Below are 17,250 nucleotides of genomic sequence, written 5' to 3'. Positions count from 1 at the left end.
AATGTCAGCGCTGTCCAGGGCTTCTGTGTGCCAGGCTCTGCAGCAGGGACTGCAGTGACATGGCTGGAGTGAAAAGAATACAGGGTCCCCTCGAGAAAGTCAGAGCACAACAGCACAGTGTTAGAGCAGCTAGTGTACCTCCAGCATGAGGCATGAGTGGAGGCACCATGGGCTGCAGACATCCCAGGTCAGATGCTGGCAGGACACAAAGTGTAGCACCCCAAGCAATGACAGCTGTGGGTGATGGGAGGAGAGCACTCACACACTGGAAGCAGCAGAGCAGGGCAGGAGAGTGCTCACCCTCATCCACTCACATCTCCAGGCTTGAAAACCACAGAGAAAAACAGAGGGTAGATAAAAAATGAGCTGGACTTCACCACAGGTCCCAGCAGGGCTAGGGGCTGGCAGGACTATGACTGATTTGGACTCACAGCTGGGGCAAGGCAGCTCTCTGGCTAATCGCATTCCAGTACGGTGGTCAGCACTTCTCAGCCCTCCCCAGGAAGCTCTGTGGCATATGGCTTTAAATAGCTTTATTAGAGGAAGCTCTGTGCCACGGGGACCACGGGGATGCCAGGCAGCCTCGCGCTGCCCTCTGGGGAAGCCAGGACTCCCCAGAGCGCAAAGCTGAGCTCACCCACGCTGACTCTGCCATTGGCTCCACCTGTCACTGTCCCGGGGGGGGCCTTGTGAGCCTGGAGGTGGCCTCCCAAATTGTCCTCGCCTGACCCCAGGCTGTCAGATGCAGAGGCTGAGCTCCTGACGGACGGAGCACTTGCGGCACTGCACCACGCAGCACCAGTGGAAGCGGCAAAGGCAGTTCTCCTCCAGCACCACCGTCTCGTCCCGGTGCCCTCTCCCGCAGCACAGCAGGTCGCAGCCACTCGTGTCCATGGCCGTGCTGTTGCAGACACGGCCCCTGGTACCCAGTGAGCCTGTCTTACGATTAGCCGAGCAGAAATCGGGTGAGTCGGCCGAGTAGATGAGGTCCTGTTTATCGGGAGGCTTGATGTTGTCACCCACAGGGATGAGGGTTTTCCCATCGTTGCCTCCCATCACCTTGAAAGCCCCATTGAAGCGCTCGAGCAGGCGATCCCCCACCTCGCGGAAATGGGGCATCTTCCTCCAGCAGGTGCGCAGGGTGCAGGAGCCCGACAGCCCGTGGCATTTGCACTCTGTCCTCATGTAGCTGCGCACCGCCTGAGGAAGAGACAGCCACGCTCAGCCCTCAGTTCCCTCTCTCGCTGCCCAGCACCCCCAGCCAAAACCCTGCCTCTTGGTGCTGCCCTGGCCCAGGGGAGGGGCTGGGGGTCGAGAGTGGCCCGGGGGTTTCCAAAGCACCTGCAAAGGATACCCAAAAGATATTGGGTCATATTTCAGCCAAAGCCGGTGCAGGTACACGGCTTGGGGACACTGAAGGTGGAGGGCTGTGCAGGGGCACAAGGGGTGCAGGGGACGGGGAGTGCAGGGGCCTTACCAAGCGCCCGGCTTCGTTGTTGTGCAGGTCGATAAGAGCTCGGATGTCATTTTTGCCTTTCTTGTTCTTGGCATCCATGAACTGCTGGGATTTCTCGTAGCCGAACTGCACATCATCCCCACAGCCCCCCCACTCCCAGGCGGTGCCCTCTGTGCCTGGCCCCGCCGTGGGCGAGGGGGGGGCCCGGCTCCGTGTCAGCTCACAGCCACACTGCAGCAGCTCGCCCATGCTGCAGGCCTGCGTGATGGCGTGGCTCACTCCAGCCGCCGTGATGGCGTACACGAAGGCTGTTTCACGGATATCTGCAGGAGAAGGGACAGGGCCGGGATGTGGGGTCAGTTCCAGCATGCAAAGCACCACCCCCTGGCTGACATCCCAGGGGCTTCCCCGTTCTCCCTCTTCATATGTGTTCAGTGCTGTTCCCTGGGTGATGCCCCCATCCTGGACCGGGCTGCCTGGAGCAGGAGATGCCTCTTGCAAGCAGATTTGAAGACTCTGGGGGATGGTCAGGCTCTGCCAGTGCTCCTGCACTCAGCTGTGGAGAGGCAACAAATATCCCACCTCCTCTTGGAAGTCTGGGTGCTTCCCCATAGGAAAGAGGGAAGCTCAGAGAGCAGAGGGTGGTCCCAGATGACCAGGTGGTACCCACAGCTTCCTCACACTACTCTGCAATATCCCTCCAAGCAGTAAAAATCCCAACCCCAGCTCCAAGCTGGCACCTGGAAGGGCACACTGCGAGGGATACCAAGGGTGCCACTCACCCTCTGCAGGGCGGCAGTGATGAGGCTGCTCTGCCTGCTCTCCCCCCACTACCCTCTTTGCCATGGGGAGCTGCCCACCCCCCTCTCTCCACCGGTACAGCCTCCACCCTGCAGGATTATTTATTATTAGTATTTGCTCCTGTCTCTCTCTGCTCCGGGACACGAATTCCAAGCATCTTTCCCCTGCCCGGACCTGCCGCTCGCAGCCGCAGCCAGCGGGGGATTCTGGCAGCAGGGGTGCGGCGCCCTGCTCGGGGGGCTCCCGCTCCCCTCCGCCATGCCAGCCCGGCTCCTGCCCACCCGAATGCCAGGGCAGGGCTGGCCCAGGGTGGTGGCCTGCAGGGGATTCCTGGGGAGGGAGGGGAAGGTGGGTTTTGGGGGGTGTCCCATCCCTCCATCTTCAGTATTCTGACATGGGGAGGCTGCAGGAAGAGGGATACCAGGGCACCAGTTCCATGAGAGGCTCCTCCAAAAGCCCACGCAGCACCTGCATCCCTCTGGTACTAGCAGGAACTGGGCACACCGGTGCCTTTCTGGCAGTGCCACCAAGGGGGTACCACCCCCTCCCCAGGCCCTCCTGCCCCCGCAAGCCACCCGACCACCCGCCTGCTCCCACCTGGGGTTGGCAGAACCGTCAGCAGACAGCCCAAAGCTGGCAGAGATCCCCATGCCACCCTGCCAGCCATGCCCCGGGGGGATGCCGCTCCTCTGACAGTTCCTCCAGACACGTGGCTGCCCCCAAGCCAGCCTGCCCTGGCATGCCACGCCTGGCACAGGTGGCAGCAAGGGAAGAGGGGACAGCCATGACTGTGCCAGGGAGGCCATGGCCAGGAATGAGAGGTTTAAAGCATCCTTGGATAGGAAAGGATATTGGATGGAAGATGTTTATCTGATGGAGCTGGGAACCCCAAAACTGCTGAGACACTTTGTGCAGTCCCTGCAGGCTTACAGGGAGGCTGGTGCCTCCTGGCACCTCTGAGGGCTTCTGACCCATCTTGTTGCCCTGGAAAACTCCACACCTCTAGCTGGGATGCTCCATGTCCTCAGAGTGCCAGGGACTCAAACTTACCACTGTCCCTACGACATTGCTTATCTTTGCCACCGCAGCAGTGAGGCTGGACCAATGTGGTGGCTCCTTCAGCATCCCCATGGCTTGATGTGCCTGTGCCTCCTCCAACACAAGCTGTTCCCGGGTACCCAGCAGCTCATCTGCCAGTACCTCTCACTCACCACCTGGTCTGGCCCTGCATTCTGGCACCACCCCACTTCCAGAGCAGATCCTTGCCTGGCACAGATCCCACCTGCCTCACTGCCAGTTTATGGTGACAATAGGTGACTCCAGAGGCAGGAGAGTCCCCCCATGTGCCCTGACTCTCTGCCTCTTGGCTGAATACACCTCCCTGTGTTGGGGGGAACCCACATCTGCAAATCAGGTATTTAAACGAGCCTATCCCCCTCCCATGAGCCAGTGTCTCCCCCGAGGCTTCAGCTCTGACCCCCACTAGTATCTGCAGTCAGTTGGGTGCCCAAGGTACCCCGCCCCCTCCAATCCCCCCAGGGATGCCACCTTCACCCCTCTGCATGGCCCATGGACATATCCACTTTGCCTTGGAATGGCCACCACCAACAGATGTGATGGCTGAGGAGACTGAGGCTTGCTCCAGCATCTTCATCTGCCAGAGCACAGGGAACAAACAGGGACCAAATGGGAAGAGGGGCAGGACTAAACTCTTTTCCCGTTAAGTGATCCTACCAGCCCAAGGTGTTTCAAGCAACCCCTCTTGCTTGGAGCCCCATCCACTCCCATCTACTCTCCCTGAGGAGCATGGCAGGGCTTTCCCATCCCTTACACACTCACGGGTGCCCCCTTGCTCTGCCCCTGCTCTGATTTTGCTGCAGCTGGGCCTGGCTCAGACCGCTGTATCCACTGTCTGAGACCTGCACATACCTTCCTGCCACCCAGCCCTGTTCCTCAGGGTGGCACCAGGGTGCCCATCCAGGGACAGGGACAGGAGACAAACACTCCTCTCCTCCGCTCCCTGTAGGCCAGGAGGAGGGATGTGAAGGGCACCCACGGGGTGAGGGGCAGCTCCCAACGGCTGCACACTGCCTCCCAGCCGGGCCCCTTCCCACAGCACACCCTGGGGTCCTGGGGGAGCAGTAAATCACTGCCAGACGAGGGTGCATTCTTGGGCTTCACGAAGCCCCGCACTGTCTGGGAGCATTGGTAATTGCTTCATTACAACACAGGGAGACATGTCCTGGCAGTAAAACCTCAGCGTGACTGCACCGGGGAGCACAGAGCAACCCCCTACACACACACACACACACACACACACAGCTTTGCACGCCAGGACTCTGCTCCAGAAGTCCCGGGGAGGTGCTTTACCAGGCTGGGGTCTTTTTGGGAATTGGGAAGCGGAGGAAGCACTGGCCTTACCCTGCTGCAGGATCTTGCCGAAGTACTTGCTGTGGCTGGTGCAGTTCCAGCGGCGGAAGCGGAATTGGTACTGGCACTCCCGGACGCCCAGCTTGGTGCCCTTGGCCACCTCCTGCACAATCTCTGGCTCCAGCTGGCACAGCTCCGCCTGCTTCCCCGCCAGCCGCTTCGTCTTGCGGCAGATGCTGTTGGGGTCCATGACCAGGGGGCTCCCCACTGCCCTGCAGGAGGGGACAGCGAGCAGAGCAAAACCAGCACCCAAGCCCAGGGGAGACCAGGGTGTGGATGGGACATGAGCAGACCTACCCCCAGGGATGGAGCAAGGCTGCGGGGCAGTGCCAGCTCCATGCTGAGCCCGGGTGACAAGGGGACAGAGAGACATGTGCAGTGGGGATAGGACAATAGGTATGGGTGGCTCACCCAGGCAATACCTTGCCCTGTCCATCCATTGGGGAACAGGGGGAATCTCCTGCCATGGGACGGGCTATAGGATGATGCTGACACATATCACTGTGCATCCTTGCAGATCCATGGGGGTGATGGTGGTGTCCCCAAGGGGAATGGCAGAAATTTTGTGCTACTCAGCATCTTCTCTTTGGGGCTGACACTGACCTAACCCAGCCCTGGCATTGCCATGTGACTGATGTCCGATGCAGCTGCATCTCCCAGAGCTGTGGACACAACAAGGAGCCCAGCCAGCAATCTTGGCTTGTCTCCCCCTCTCCACGGGTTCTCGCTGCTTTACCCCGTGGGAGACTAGAAGAGTGACCTTGCCTCTGATAAAGCCCCTCGGCTGCTGGCCAGGATCCTGTACTCACCTCCCCAAATCCAGGCACTGACTCCAAGGAACAGAGCCTCAGGCGGGTGCGGGAGTGCAAGGGAGGGATGCAGGTGGCATTGCCAGCTTTGCCAATGCCAGTGAGGGAGGGCAAGTCTTGGCTGGGCCCACGTCAGAGGCAGCTCCTCCTTGCCAGCACAGCTGGCGTGAGGTGCCTGACTCTCTGGCCCTGAAGGCAAAGTCTGAGCGCACTGCTGTGCTCCCCGGTGTGCCATGGGCTACAGAAACTCCTGTACTTTCCCCACACATTTTGCCCGCAGTGCCTCCCCAGCACAGCTCGCGCAGCTGCACAGCCCTCCAGCGCCCTGCCTCGTGCTGGCACGGGCCGTGCTCCAGTTCTGCCACGGGCAACTCCGGAGCCATGGGCCACACGAATTCAGCACGCCCTAAACTCAGCCCACCCTCGCCTGCAGCGCTGCTCCTGTGGGCTCAGAGCTCATCCTGCTCAACAACATGATTTTCATGACCATGGATGCCCACAGAGGCTCAGGGCTGGACCCACCATACCCCAGGATCAGGATATGCCGGATGATGGGGAGGTTACATTCCCTGGGATTCCCTGGGGAGCAGTGCTTGGGCGGCCCATGCTGCCTTCAGCCCCACTCACTGGAGAGCATCAGCTGCACAGCTTCCAAACCCAGAGCTTTATAGTCTGGCCAAGCCCCAGGGGCTCAAAAATCACAAGCTGAATCTCAGTGTTTAACTGTGTTCTGGGTTTCCTTTTCACTCTTGTGCAGCTGGGGGGCTGTGTTTGGGACACCAGGCTGCAGTACTCCACTTGCAATCCTGTCCCCAGTGCAAACCCCCTCCAAGCCCCTTGTTTGAATCTCAAAGCCCTGCCAGGATCCCCCTGATTCATGTCAGCTCCCCAGCTGCCTGGATCTCCTGCCTACCAGACCCCAGCTGGGCTTGGAGAGGATGCACCCTCTTGCAAAGCCTGGAAAAGGAGCCCTTCTGCCCTGGCTGCAGGTTTAAAGGTTAAACAGCTCAACAGAAAGGCACAGCCTGGAAAGGGAACTTCCAGCAGGGAAACTGAGGCAAGCCCACACTCCTGCTGGGGAGAACCCATCTCCCTTTGCTCCCGGCAGCTCAGTTTCCCTTTGCTGCATGATTCACATGGACCTCTGCAAAGGATGGGGCAGCTAGGGAAGCATCGCCGAGCTTGCCTGGCACAGGTTCTCCACAGATGGGGAGACTGAGGCCCACGTGGAAAGTGACCACAAAATCTGTCCAGACCCATAGCATGATGACCGTAAAGGGACCCAAGCCTTCGTGTTGGTCTCCAAGCTTGCTGTCCTTTGTGACCACAGCAGGATGGCGGAGGTTTGGCTGCCTGCGCCGGTGGAGTGGGGAAAAGGGGGAGCCGAGATGGGACTTTCATTAAGAGACGACTCTTTGTACTCATATAAAAACGATGCGCCAGCCCCCGGGGCCGTCAGATCAAATACTGAACTGTGGCTCACCCCGGCCCGCTGGATCAGGCCAGGAAGAAGAGCTGAGCCCCGCGGGTCTGGGGGGTGATGGGCGGCTCCCCGGCACCGCGGGGGTCCCCACCCCAGGTCCAGGCGGCAGCAAGGCTGGCGGGAGAGCGCAGGAGCTTCCTGTCCGTGCCGACGAGGCGTGGGGTGGGCTGCCTAAGTCCAAAGCGATATTAATTTCCGCTGGGCTCCACTTTCTGGCACTGGGAGGCTGCCGGGAGCCCAAGAGCTGTTTTGCTTTGGAGGTTTTAGAGGGGGGGGAGAATGGGGGGAGACAAGGGCAAGAAAAATGCTGCCAAACTGCTACCACTTTGGCAAGGGCTCCGGCGCAGGGCCCAGATCTGCCTGAGCTTGTCCCGCTCCAAGGCCTCCCGCATCTACAATTAAGGTGCCCCACCTCTGCTGCCGGGCACTCCTCCCCCTGCCCTGGTGAAGGAACAGGGTCGCCAGCCCGGCTCCCCGCAACTTGCCTGGGGCACCCCGGCCCCCTGCCGCCTCCTGCCCGGGAGCCCCCAGCCAGGCTCAGCAGCACAGCAGCATCCCTGCCACCTGCCCCCGGTGCCCTTTGCTGGCTGCCACAACTGCTGCTGGGGGGTTCTGGCTTGCCCTGAAAGCCAATGGGATGGTGAGCCCTCCTATCCAACTTCCCAGCAGCCCCGTGTAAGGGAAACAATCCCCACTGCTGAAAGAGGAGACTGAGGAGACAGAAAAACCGGCTGCAAACCACTGCCCACCAGCTGCTGTCACCCCTTAGGCTGCCACAGCCTCAGCCTGAGCCCAGTCCCAGTGACACACGCCAAACGGGAGTCACCAGGGCTTCCGATGCAACCCCTGAGCTCTGGATGCTGTGCCTGCTGCAACACAGACGGGGGTTCCCAAGAGCCAGAATCACTATTTTTTCCCAGCTCAGCTCATGGTCATGGGGCTTCCAGTATGTCCCAGTCTCATTCCCAGCCAAAATCATGGACCAAGGAGCCTGGGCCAAGTCACCATCTTCTCCTTGGGCATGGGGGTGACGTGGAGCAGGACTTCTGGCCCCTGCCAGCAGACCATTATGGAGGGGACCCAGCGGGGTCCTGGTTTGCAGGAAGCCAAGGCAGTGAGGCTGGTAGAACTATGGAGTGAGGAGGAGGAGGATAGTCAGCTTTCAAAAGTCACACCTGCAGGAGAGCAGTGGTTGGGCCATGGCAGCTCCATGTGGGAACTGACAGGCCTGCACCCATTGAGTGCTGCTGCCTGGGCACTCCCGTGGGGCAAGGGGACTCTGCTCTAGGGTAGTAAGGCTGTGTCTTGCCTCACATAACAGGCCTCTATCCCAGCCTCTGGAAGCCTTCAGCAGGGTGATGTAGCTACTAGGGTACCCAGGTCATCACTCTGAGCCCACGGGTAATTCTGCACCCACCTGGAGAGGTAAGAACTGCGAGGTGACAGCCCCGGAGAACTGACCTCCATCCCTGGGGACACAGGTCACCTCACACCCCACACAATTATGTCACACTGCGTGACAGCCTACAAGTCAAACCCAAAGGGAGTCCGTCTCTTTCCAAGCTGTGCAAACAGGGCAAAGGGGACCCACAGATGAATTTTCACCCATCCAGCTTTCCAAGAGCCCATGCAGGCATGTGGCAGGCACTCAGCCCCTCACCCGGGGCCATGCGTGGGTGCTGACACTGACTGGGGCAGCTGGGTGTGCAAACAGAGCAGGAGGCCCATGGAGGTGAGGTGAGTAAGCAGCAAGTCACTGCGCTGGGGGGCACGGCCAGGGCTTGGCTGCCCTGCAGCACCCGGGGCACTGAGGGAGCAGGAAATGCCGTGGGTTGGGAAGAGAAGGGGGACCCCATTCCCTGCCCTCCTCCTTACGTATCCTTGGCAAGGGCGGCGTGCAAACACGCCATCATTGGGGAAGGGAAGCTGCCTAAAGGATAGAGGCTTTGGCATGGCATTGCATCAACCCATGGACCTGCTGGCTGCAGGGTCATGCTGAGGCCAGGCTGTCGTGAGCAGGAGCTGCCCAAACTTGTGCTGCAGGTACTGGGGGGATGGAGGGAGCATTCACCTGCAGAGGTGGTGGTCCCAAAGCCACATCTAAACCCTGGAAGGGCTGGGAGAAGAAGAAAGAAGTCCACTCACTGGTGGTCACTGCCTCCTTCTTCTGGGTGCTGACAGAGGCTGAAGCTGGGGTAGCATGAGGGCTTGGCTAGGTCATGAAAGATGTGGGTGCCACATGTTGTGGGGGAGGACCCTGCAAAACCTGAGCAGATGCCAGGGTGTGCCCAGTACCCTCCTGCACAAGGGGGGTTTGAAGCACTCAAGGTTCTGATGCAAAGGCCAGACAAATCCTCCAGCTGTGGGCATGCGTAGGGCACGGCCAGGGAGCCTGGCTGTCGCCATGGGAGAGTGGATGAGACCAGGAGCAGGGACAAGGGATGGCACTGGGGAAAGTTCAACTGCCTTTGTGGGAGGAAACAAGTCGCCCAGTGCTGGAGCCAGTAGTCATCTCAAAGGGTGCAAGAGAAACATTGTCCCATTGAAAAATCCAGCAAGTCAGCAGCTGCTCCAGCAAGGGAGATGGCATCAGGCAGAAGCTCTCTTAGTGGGAGATTCATTTCTGTCCATATGGTGCTGCTCCAGGGGAGAAGGCATGCCGGGGAAGGCTGGGCAGCCCAGTCTGCTGGGCGCCGTGGGGTAGCAACTATGGGTCAGCAGGCCCAGGGGCTGACTCACAAGGCTCACCCCGAGGCACGCAGGCAGGGCCCTCCAGCCCAGCAGCCTGCCCTTACAGGCTCTAGCCTTGCAGTGTGGCTGCTGCTCAGGGCAGGGAAAGAGAAGGAGAGACCACTGTTGGGTGGTCACACAGGGTGTGTGGCTGGAGGGACATGGGACTGGGACCCCCTCCTCTCTGAGCACCTCTGAAGAAAGGCTGGAGGTGCACTGCCCTTGTGCATGGATGGAAAGGGGATGGAGGGCACGTGTCCATCCCTCTGGGCCCCCTCAGACCCACAGCTGCAGAGCAGCAGCTGGGATGATTTTCTCCCTTGCTTTCTCCTCCATCTCCCAGCTGCTCTCAGCCATGCCCATGGAGAGCCAACAGGCACCAGGGAAGCTGGTTTTGCTTGCCCCCATCCCCAGAGTGCCTCTGCACTCCTGCAAGCACAGCCCGGCTGCAAACCGGCTCGGCTGAAATCCTGCCCCGAACCTGCCTGGGGCTCCTCAGACATTAAGTTTGCCTGCTCTGTATCTCTGCAGCCTCTGGGCCAGCCCAGGAGCCCCAGGCAGTCCCTACCTGTCCTGCTCAGGAAGAAATCACTGTTGCACAAGGAGCTGAGCAAGAAATCTGTGAAGAATAGGGGAGGAGGAAGAAGGAGAATTTGCAGAGCTGCTGGGAGCAAGGAGAGCCTACTCCCTGCAGCTCGGCACTAATCAAGGTGCCAGCAGCATGTGAGTGACGTATCTTCCATTGGCACTGTCCACAGCCTGCTCCCTTTTGCCATGGAAAGGTCTGTGTTTTCAGTGAGCCCTGTGGGGACACCCTGACACAATGAGGATGCTCTTTCTCGGGCTACAATGTCACTAGCAGGAAGTCAGTGCTTGTACACCATACCTAAATCTTTTTCCATAGATGTAACCATGTGCCAGGATCCCAATGGGCACAGTTACCACCTGTGAGTGGCCAGGCCCGCCTGCTTGCCTGGGCTGGGACTGCGCATCTTGGGATCCAGCCCAGCTACAGCCCTCTCACAAATTAGGTCATCAGTGGGGGAAAATGTTGGCTTGAACAGGCAACCCCTGTATCCCCCCAGCACACAGATAATCTACCCAGGACTGGGATGGGGAAGTTCTAAAGACATTTCTTTCTTGATCAGGGGAAAATGCCCCCTTGGCTAAGCACCCACAAGTGCCCAGTGATGCACACATTTGTGCCACCAAAGTCCCTATGCATCAGTGACACTGACAGCAAGGAACAGCTCTACCAGTGCCACCAGTCCTGGGGCTTCCAGGAGCTCTGGCACAACACACAGCTGCTCCCCTGAGCCCCTTCTCACCAACAGCAAAACCCACAGATCAGTGCTACCCAGACCTGGGAGAGGGGACCAGTACCAGGAGCAGGCACATGGGAAGATGCCTGTCATGAGTGCCCAGACTCCTCTGCCCCACACAGGAAGGGCTCCCTGAGATGATCTCAGCCAGGGGCCAAAACACCAAACTCTGAGAGAAGCAGTTCATGAATCATCCAGCTGCTCCTATCCCCTGTCCCAAGAAGCCTGGCACATCCCTCTGGCAGTGCTGGTGGCCCCATCCACCCACCACCTCTTCCCAGCTCCCTGGCTCCAGAGTGAGGCAGAGTGTGAGCTGGTGATCCCCCTGAAGCCACTCCACTGCCCAGTGCATTCGCCATGCAGCAGGCAGCTGAGTTATTATTCTTAAAATAAAGGTTCCTTTTCTTGTTCTTTTTTTAAAAGAAGAAAAAACAAGTTTGACCCCTTGCCCTCCCCTGCCAAATCCTGCTAATCTCCTGAAGCCACTGCTGCCTGTGCACACATGGCACCAGCAGGACCCAGACTCCACGGCGAGATGCAGTTCTGAGCACCTGGGGCAAGGGGCACCGGTACCCCATACCCTGCCCTGGCTGGTGCTGTCTGCCTGCCCCTGAATCGACAGCAAAATGAGCTTCAGTGTCACCTTTAACTGCTCCAGTCATGGGCAGACGTCCTCAAAGCTGGAGCACAGGGCATGAACTTGGAGATATTGATGAGGAAGGGGCAGAGAAAGCATGGACAGCTGAAGGGACAGCTGTGTGTATGTCTGAATTAGCCAGGGAGAAACAGCAGGAGGAGCGCATATGCCCTGCACTGGCACAGCTACCTTGAGTTGGGTGGCACGGACCATGGAGACCCTCCACAAGCACCCTGCCTTGGCCAGGGTTTGCCCTACCTCACTCTCCCCTCTTCTAGCAAAAAAACCCGAGGCAAGTCCCTCTCAGCCCCATGTTAAACCCTTGTCCGGCAATAAATACAGCGCTTGGGCTCCGGGACAAACTCTCAGCTGATGTACAACTGACAGTAACAGCACCATTTGCACTCACAAAGGCCCCCAGTGCAGCCCTGGAAGCAGGGCTAGCAAAGGGAATGGAGATGTGGAATAAATCACTGGTGGGCAGGCAGGGGACCGTGAGGGGAAAGGCTTATGGAGAGCTTTATTTTAGGGGTCAAAAGAGTGTGACAATGTGGAGACAAATAGCCTCAGATAATGAATGATAGCCCGGACAGCACGCCGGGGAGCTGGAATCTAAGCACTTAAAACCGGATAAAGACAGGCTGGGTGAAATTCTTAATAGATTTAAATAGTTCATGTTTCGACAGATACCTGGGCTTTCCAAGGCTGGGTCCCAGTTCTGTGCCTGTAATGAATCCCCCACCCCCTCTGGTATCCTGCGAGGCACCGTCTCTGCCTTTGATGAGGGCACCATTACAAATAGGGGTTTTGTCCCTGCTGTGTCCGGGCCACCATTCAGGGGGGACACTGTAGGGACCCTAAGGCTTTTAATTAAATTTGACTTATTGAAGTGGTCTGGAAGCCACTAAGCCCCCTTGCCCACCCCTCAGGCATACCAGCTTCCCAGGCAGCGGGCTGGGGGTGCGGGGAGGCAAAGTGCAACTCTCACCACAGGACCCGTGCGCCCTGTACTCCTGGGGATCCCCCAGCCTGCTGCCTCCGGCACACTTGTGTGCCCAAACCCTGACAGTGTGTGGGTGCCCCAGTCTGGATCGGAACAGCCAGCGAGCAGCAATTCCAACTCAAGTGGCGCCTGGGTGTTGGGGACTCTTTTGTCCCCATGCTGGGGGGAGACTGCCCCCGGAGATCGAGATCCCCTGCACGCCCCCCTGCTTACCCCCCGGGATGTCCTACTCACCACCAGAGCCCGATGATGTTAGCGGGGCACAGGAGGATGAAGAAGAGCCCCAGCTGTGTCCGGGAGGAAGGCAGCATCCTGCCAGGACTGAGGAAAGCGTCGAACTCGCTCCACGCCGCTGGCCGGGAGCCGGGCACCCCCGAGGTCCGGCCGGGGCCCCGGCGGGTGGGTGCCCGCTGTCTCCCTCCGCCGGGCCGGGCCGGGCCGGGCAGGCAGCGCGGCCGGCGGGGCCGTCCGGGCCGGGCTGGGCTGGGCTGGGCTGGGCAGGCACCTCCGGGCGGCTGGAGCGCGGCGCGGAGGCTGCTCCGGAGAAGGAGGAGGGACGGGGCTGCGAAAGCATCTGCTCCGACAGGGAAACCGGAGCCCGGGGGACGGACAGGGCGGGCCGGGCGGGGGGACTCCCGGGTGCCAGACTTCGTTCCCAGCGCGGAGCCACGGACACGATGTGGGCACGGGCACCCTCCGGTAGAGGACGGTGGCCGCAGCCTGCCTGGCCCCGCGTCCCGCCGCCGCGTTTGAATGTGCAGCCCTTTTCGCGGATCTGGCTGGCGCAGCCCTGCCCCCGAAGCCCCGGGACCTGCCGCGGACATGCTTGGCACGGACCTGCCCGGCAAAGCCCTGCTTGGCACAGCCCAGCCCGGCTCCATTCGGGGTCCTGCCGCAGCCCTGTCAGACCCGACCTGGCCTCGAGGTGTCCCCGACACCTTCCTGACACACTCTTGCCCGACCCTGACACCCCTGGCATGGCCTTGCCCAAACCTGGCGCCCCTGCGTTGCCCCCAGCACAGCCCTGCCTGGCCCCTGTCCCTGTCTGGGCTCGCCTGGCACAACCCTGGCTCCATGACCCTCTCTGTCCTCAGACCAGACTGTCCCGCCTGGGAAAGCTGCAGGAGTGACCCTCACAAGCATCTCCCAACACTTAGCTCCAGCACTCTGGAGAGACACGCCTGGGGCAGAGGGCCACGCAGGAGAATGATCGAGCCAGCCCTAGGAGCAAGGAGAACCAGGAGACCAGAAGAGTGTGGTGAGGGACATCTTGTTTATGGTGATTTCACTTCAGGTGCAGCCCAGAATGGACACAGTCCCCAGCACCAGATCATAACATGAGGAGCAGCAGGAGTTGCCTGGGGCAGGAGGAAGCTGATGTTCCCAGAAAGTAGCAGGGGACAACAAAAGGGCTGGGCAGCTGGGGGCAGGAGGAGCCATAGCCTGCCACACCAATTCTCCCCACAGAGGAGCCTCAGGAATGGTTTTCCAGAGCTCAGTCCAGTGCTCTGCATCTCTGATTCCTCTTGTACCATTTATGGCTCCCAGCAGAGGTTGGGGATGCAGCTCCCAGCCCTGCAGCATCTGGGCCATGGATCCTGGAAGAGGATCTACCCTGGGGTAGTCTCACTTGATCTCTGTACCCAGCTCCACTGAGCAACCAGCCAGCCCATTGGGCTAGCCCAGGGGAAAAGGAGGTGTATTCCAGCCGTGGTGGGCAAAGCAGAGCACCCTTGCTGCTGGTGAGATCACCCCTCCCTCCAGCAGCTATTTGCGCTCTGTCCCCTCCATGGCCTCCCATACCCTGCCCATCTCAAGTTATGCCTTGGCCATAACTGTTCCCCTTGCCTTGATCACCAGCGCTTTCATCCCTTCACCTGGGCATGTCTGCTCCCTGCTAACAGCATTGGGTGATGAATGACTCAGGCTTTATCAGCAGCTTGGCACAATTCTCTCCCTCCTGGGCACAGCAGGTAAGAGACTCCCACCACCTCTGGAGGACTCACACCTGCTCTTTCTTTGCCCTCCCACACAGGAAATGGGCTCCTGGTCTGCACCCTTAGCATGGTGACTAGGACTGAGCTGTCCTGGCCACAGCACGGGGACATGGGGACTCAGGGACACGGGCTCAGTCCCTGAGCTGGGCACTGCATCTGGGCGGCTGCCCGTGCCCTGTCCCTGTTGCCTTTGCTTCCCCCACCGGCCTCCATGCCAGCTGTCCTACAGGGACCCCGTCACCTCTGATTTGGGGGGATAGTAGCAACGAGTGGCTCGTGGAGAGGGGACATCCCTGCTGAGGCTGGGCGAGGCTGACGCCGTACCCAGGGGCCCAGCCCCTGCCGGCAGAGCTCGCTGCAACGCGCGGCTCATCTGCCGGTGTGTTGAAAGTGCCTGTTGTCCCTCCGCCCCTAGCGCCTGGCCTCCTCGCAAAGGCAGCGCGGGGCAGGTGAGAAGCCTTTATCTGATTTCCTAAGGGCAGAAAAATCCCTTTGATTTTGCCCCGAAGAGGGGAGCGGGGGGTGGGGGTGCCGTCTCGACGAGCAGGTGCGGCTGGTGCTCAGCAACTCGCCTTATCATGTCAGCTCTGCGTGAGGCTGGAGGGGCTGGCGCGGCTGCGATGCCCTCAGCACACTTATGGCGAGTGGCCCCATTGCCTGGGTCCCACGGCAAAGCCCCCTGAGAGGGGCTGCTGGGGCAGAGTGCACAAAGGTGGGCTCCTTGCCCTGTGTCTGGATCAGAGGAGCTGGGATGGGGCATATGCCAGGAGTTTGCCCCTATTCCACAGCTTTTCTCACAGCTGCATAAAAATTCTCCTTTAGCAAGGGGAAACTGAGGCACAGAGACGCTGAGACCTGCGTAAGCAGGTGGGGAGTGGTTGCCTGTTCACTCAGCCCCGGTAATTTTCTTGCTGCCTCCCCTTCTGCAACAAGACCCAAAGGCACACATACTTCAGGGGACAAGGTGACGGTGGTCATACTAATCCAGGGTGACAGGGATGCCACTGCCCCTCTGAAGCAGCCTCCACCATCACAGCTGATTCTTTGTCTCTGCCTTTCCTCGCCTCTCGCAGCTCACTCCCCCCCCCCCCCGGCTTTTGTGTTATTACAAATTATAAAACAATTTTTTCCTGCCGTCCCGCATTCTTCTGCCTCCTGCAAGAATTTTAATGTATTTATTTTTGCTATCAGGGGAAAGCGCCGTGTTCCTCGGCCACCCCCAGGCAGCCCCGGCCCCACTTGGCCACTGATGGAAATTAATGATGGAGGATGCAGGGGGAGAGCAGACACCCCTGCACCCCTGCACCAGAGAGGTGGGGGGACGGGTGTCCCCCCAGCCAGCTGTGTTTTTCCCAGTGGCAAGGTCTGCAGAGGACAGAGAACTCGGCTGTGGTAGGGGTGATGGCACAGAGGGGCTGTGGGGTCCCCAGCTGGGCCTGAGGTCCCCAGGAGAAGTTGTTGTTTATGGGCTGGGGAGGAAACAGTTTTTGGGTGGCTGGGCTGGGCCAAGAGGCGCTTTGAGGTCCAGTTTTGAGGGCGCTATGTTGGAGAATCATCCCCATATAGCAGCGTGACTTTGAAGTCCTCTTGAGGAAGAGGAGACTTCCCCAGGACTCCAGCCCACTCTGCCTCTTGTGACAGCATCCCCAGGGATCCCCAGCCTGCTTGTGAGACAAAGCGTCCCCTGAGTGGCCCATCCTGCACCACCCACTGAACTCCCTCTGTCTCTAGGCTGGTGCCCTGATACTGTGCTGAGCTCTGTCTCTCATTCCCAGCCATGCAGCTCCAAGGGCATGGATGGGGGTGCCCTGCTCCGACAGCCCTCCTACCGCACAGCCACAAGGCCGGGGGGGGCTCGGGCTGCTGGGAGGGAGCGGACAGGGGAGGAAGTAATGGGCCTTTCCCGCTGTGGGGAAAGCGTGGCCATTTCCAACCCAAACACCCCGGCGCTCAGCGGCCGCATACTTTCCCAGCGTCCCTCCCCTCCTTTATTCCTGAGGACATTGGCAATCAAACCCACGTTGGCCTCATCTCCTGCTCCTGCAGTGAGGTCATCGAGCTGTGTTTGTGACATCCCGGCATTTCCATGGCAGCGCGCTGTGATGTCATAAGCCCAGGTTGCGACCTCACGGCAGGAGGAGAATGATCTTATTAAAACAACATGGTCCCCATCCATGGCTGCTCACAGCTGGGGGACTCCAGTGCGGGGTAGCAGCCAGCAGACAGGCCTGTGGCAGCCAGGGGGATGATGAGGATGGTGCCCTCCCTGGGGTTATGTCACTAGTGGGAGATGGTGATGACACAGGGCATGATCCCGTGCTCAAAGCGGAGGGTGGCCCCCAGGGCTGAGCTCCCAACTGATGCAAACACACAAGCCACATGGTGCTGAAGTGACATTGAATCTGGGGACAGTCATGCTAGAACTTACTCCTCTGGGTCCCCCAGGCCTGGCCGCAGTGCTGCCCACCTCTGGGACCAAGCGTCTGGGGCCTTATCGGGGTGCAGAGCCCTTTCATGTCAGGCTGGCAGGCAGCAAGAAGAGCTGATGAGGACCTGTCCCCAGATGACAGCTGCCCGGTGCT

At 59.8% G+C, this 17,250-nt stretch overlaps 1 protein-coding gene across 2 annotated transcripts; it reads right to left on the bottom strand.

Moving 5' to 3' along the window:
* Positions 1 to 516: 516 nt before the first annotated feature.
* On the bottom strand, positions 517 to 13,217 carry WNT6 (Wnt family member 6). 2 transcript variants are annotated; one of them, XM_038143200.1, is made up of 4 exons: positions 12,906 to 13,217; positions 4,679 to 4,899; positions 1,478 to 1,779; positions 517 to 1,200 (listed from the first exon to the last, which is right to left on the bottom strand). In XM_038143200.1, the coding sequence occupies exons 1-4, from the start codon at positions 12,980 to 12,982 to the stop codon at positions 739 to 741; spliced, it is 1,062 nt and encodes a 353-aa protein (XP_037999128.1). In that variant the 5' UTR covers positions 12,983 to 13,217; the 3' UTR covers positions 517 to 738. The 2 variants fall into 2 exon arrangements, with proteins under 2 accessions (XP_037999128.1, XP_037999129.1); XM_038143201.1 differs by having other exon boundaries at positions 4,679 to 4,894.
* Between the last annotated feature and the right edge of the window lie 4,033 nt (positions 13,218 to 17,250).

Source organism: Motacilla alba, chromosome 7 (genome assembly GCF_015832195.1).
Source record: "Motacilla alba alba isolate MOTALB_02 chromosome 7, Motacilla_alba_V1.0_pri, whole genome shotgun sequence".
In the NCBI taxonomy this organism is placed as follows: Eukaryota; Metazoa; Chordata; class Aves; order Passeriformes; family Motacillidae; genus Motacilla; species Motacilla alba.
The sequence above is the reverse complement of the archived record's forward strand: the minus strand, read 5'-3'. Positions and strand labels throughout refer to the sequence as shown.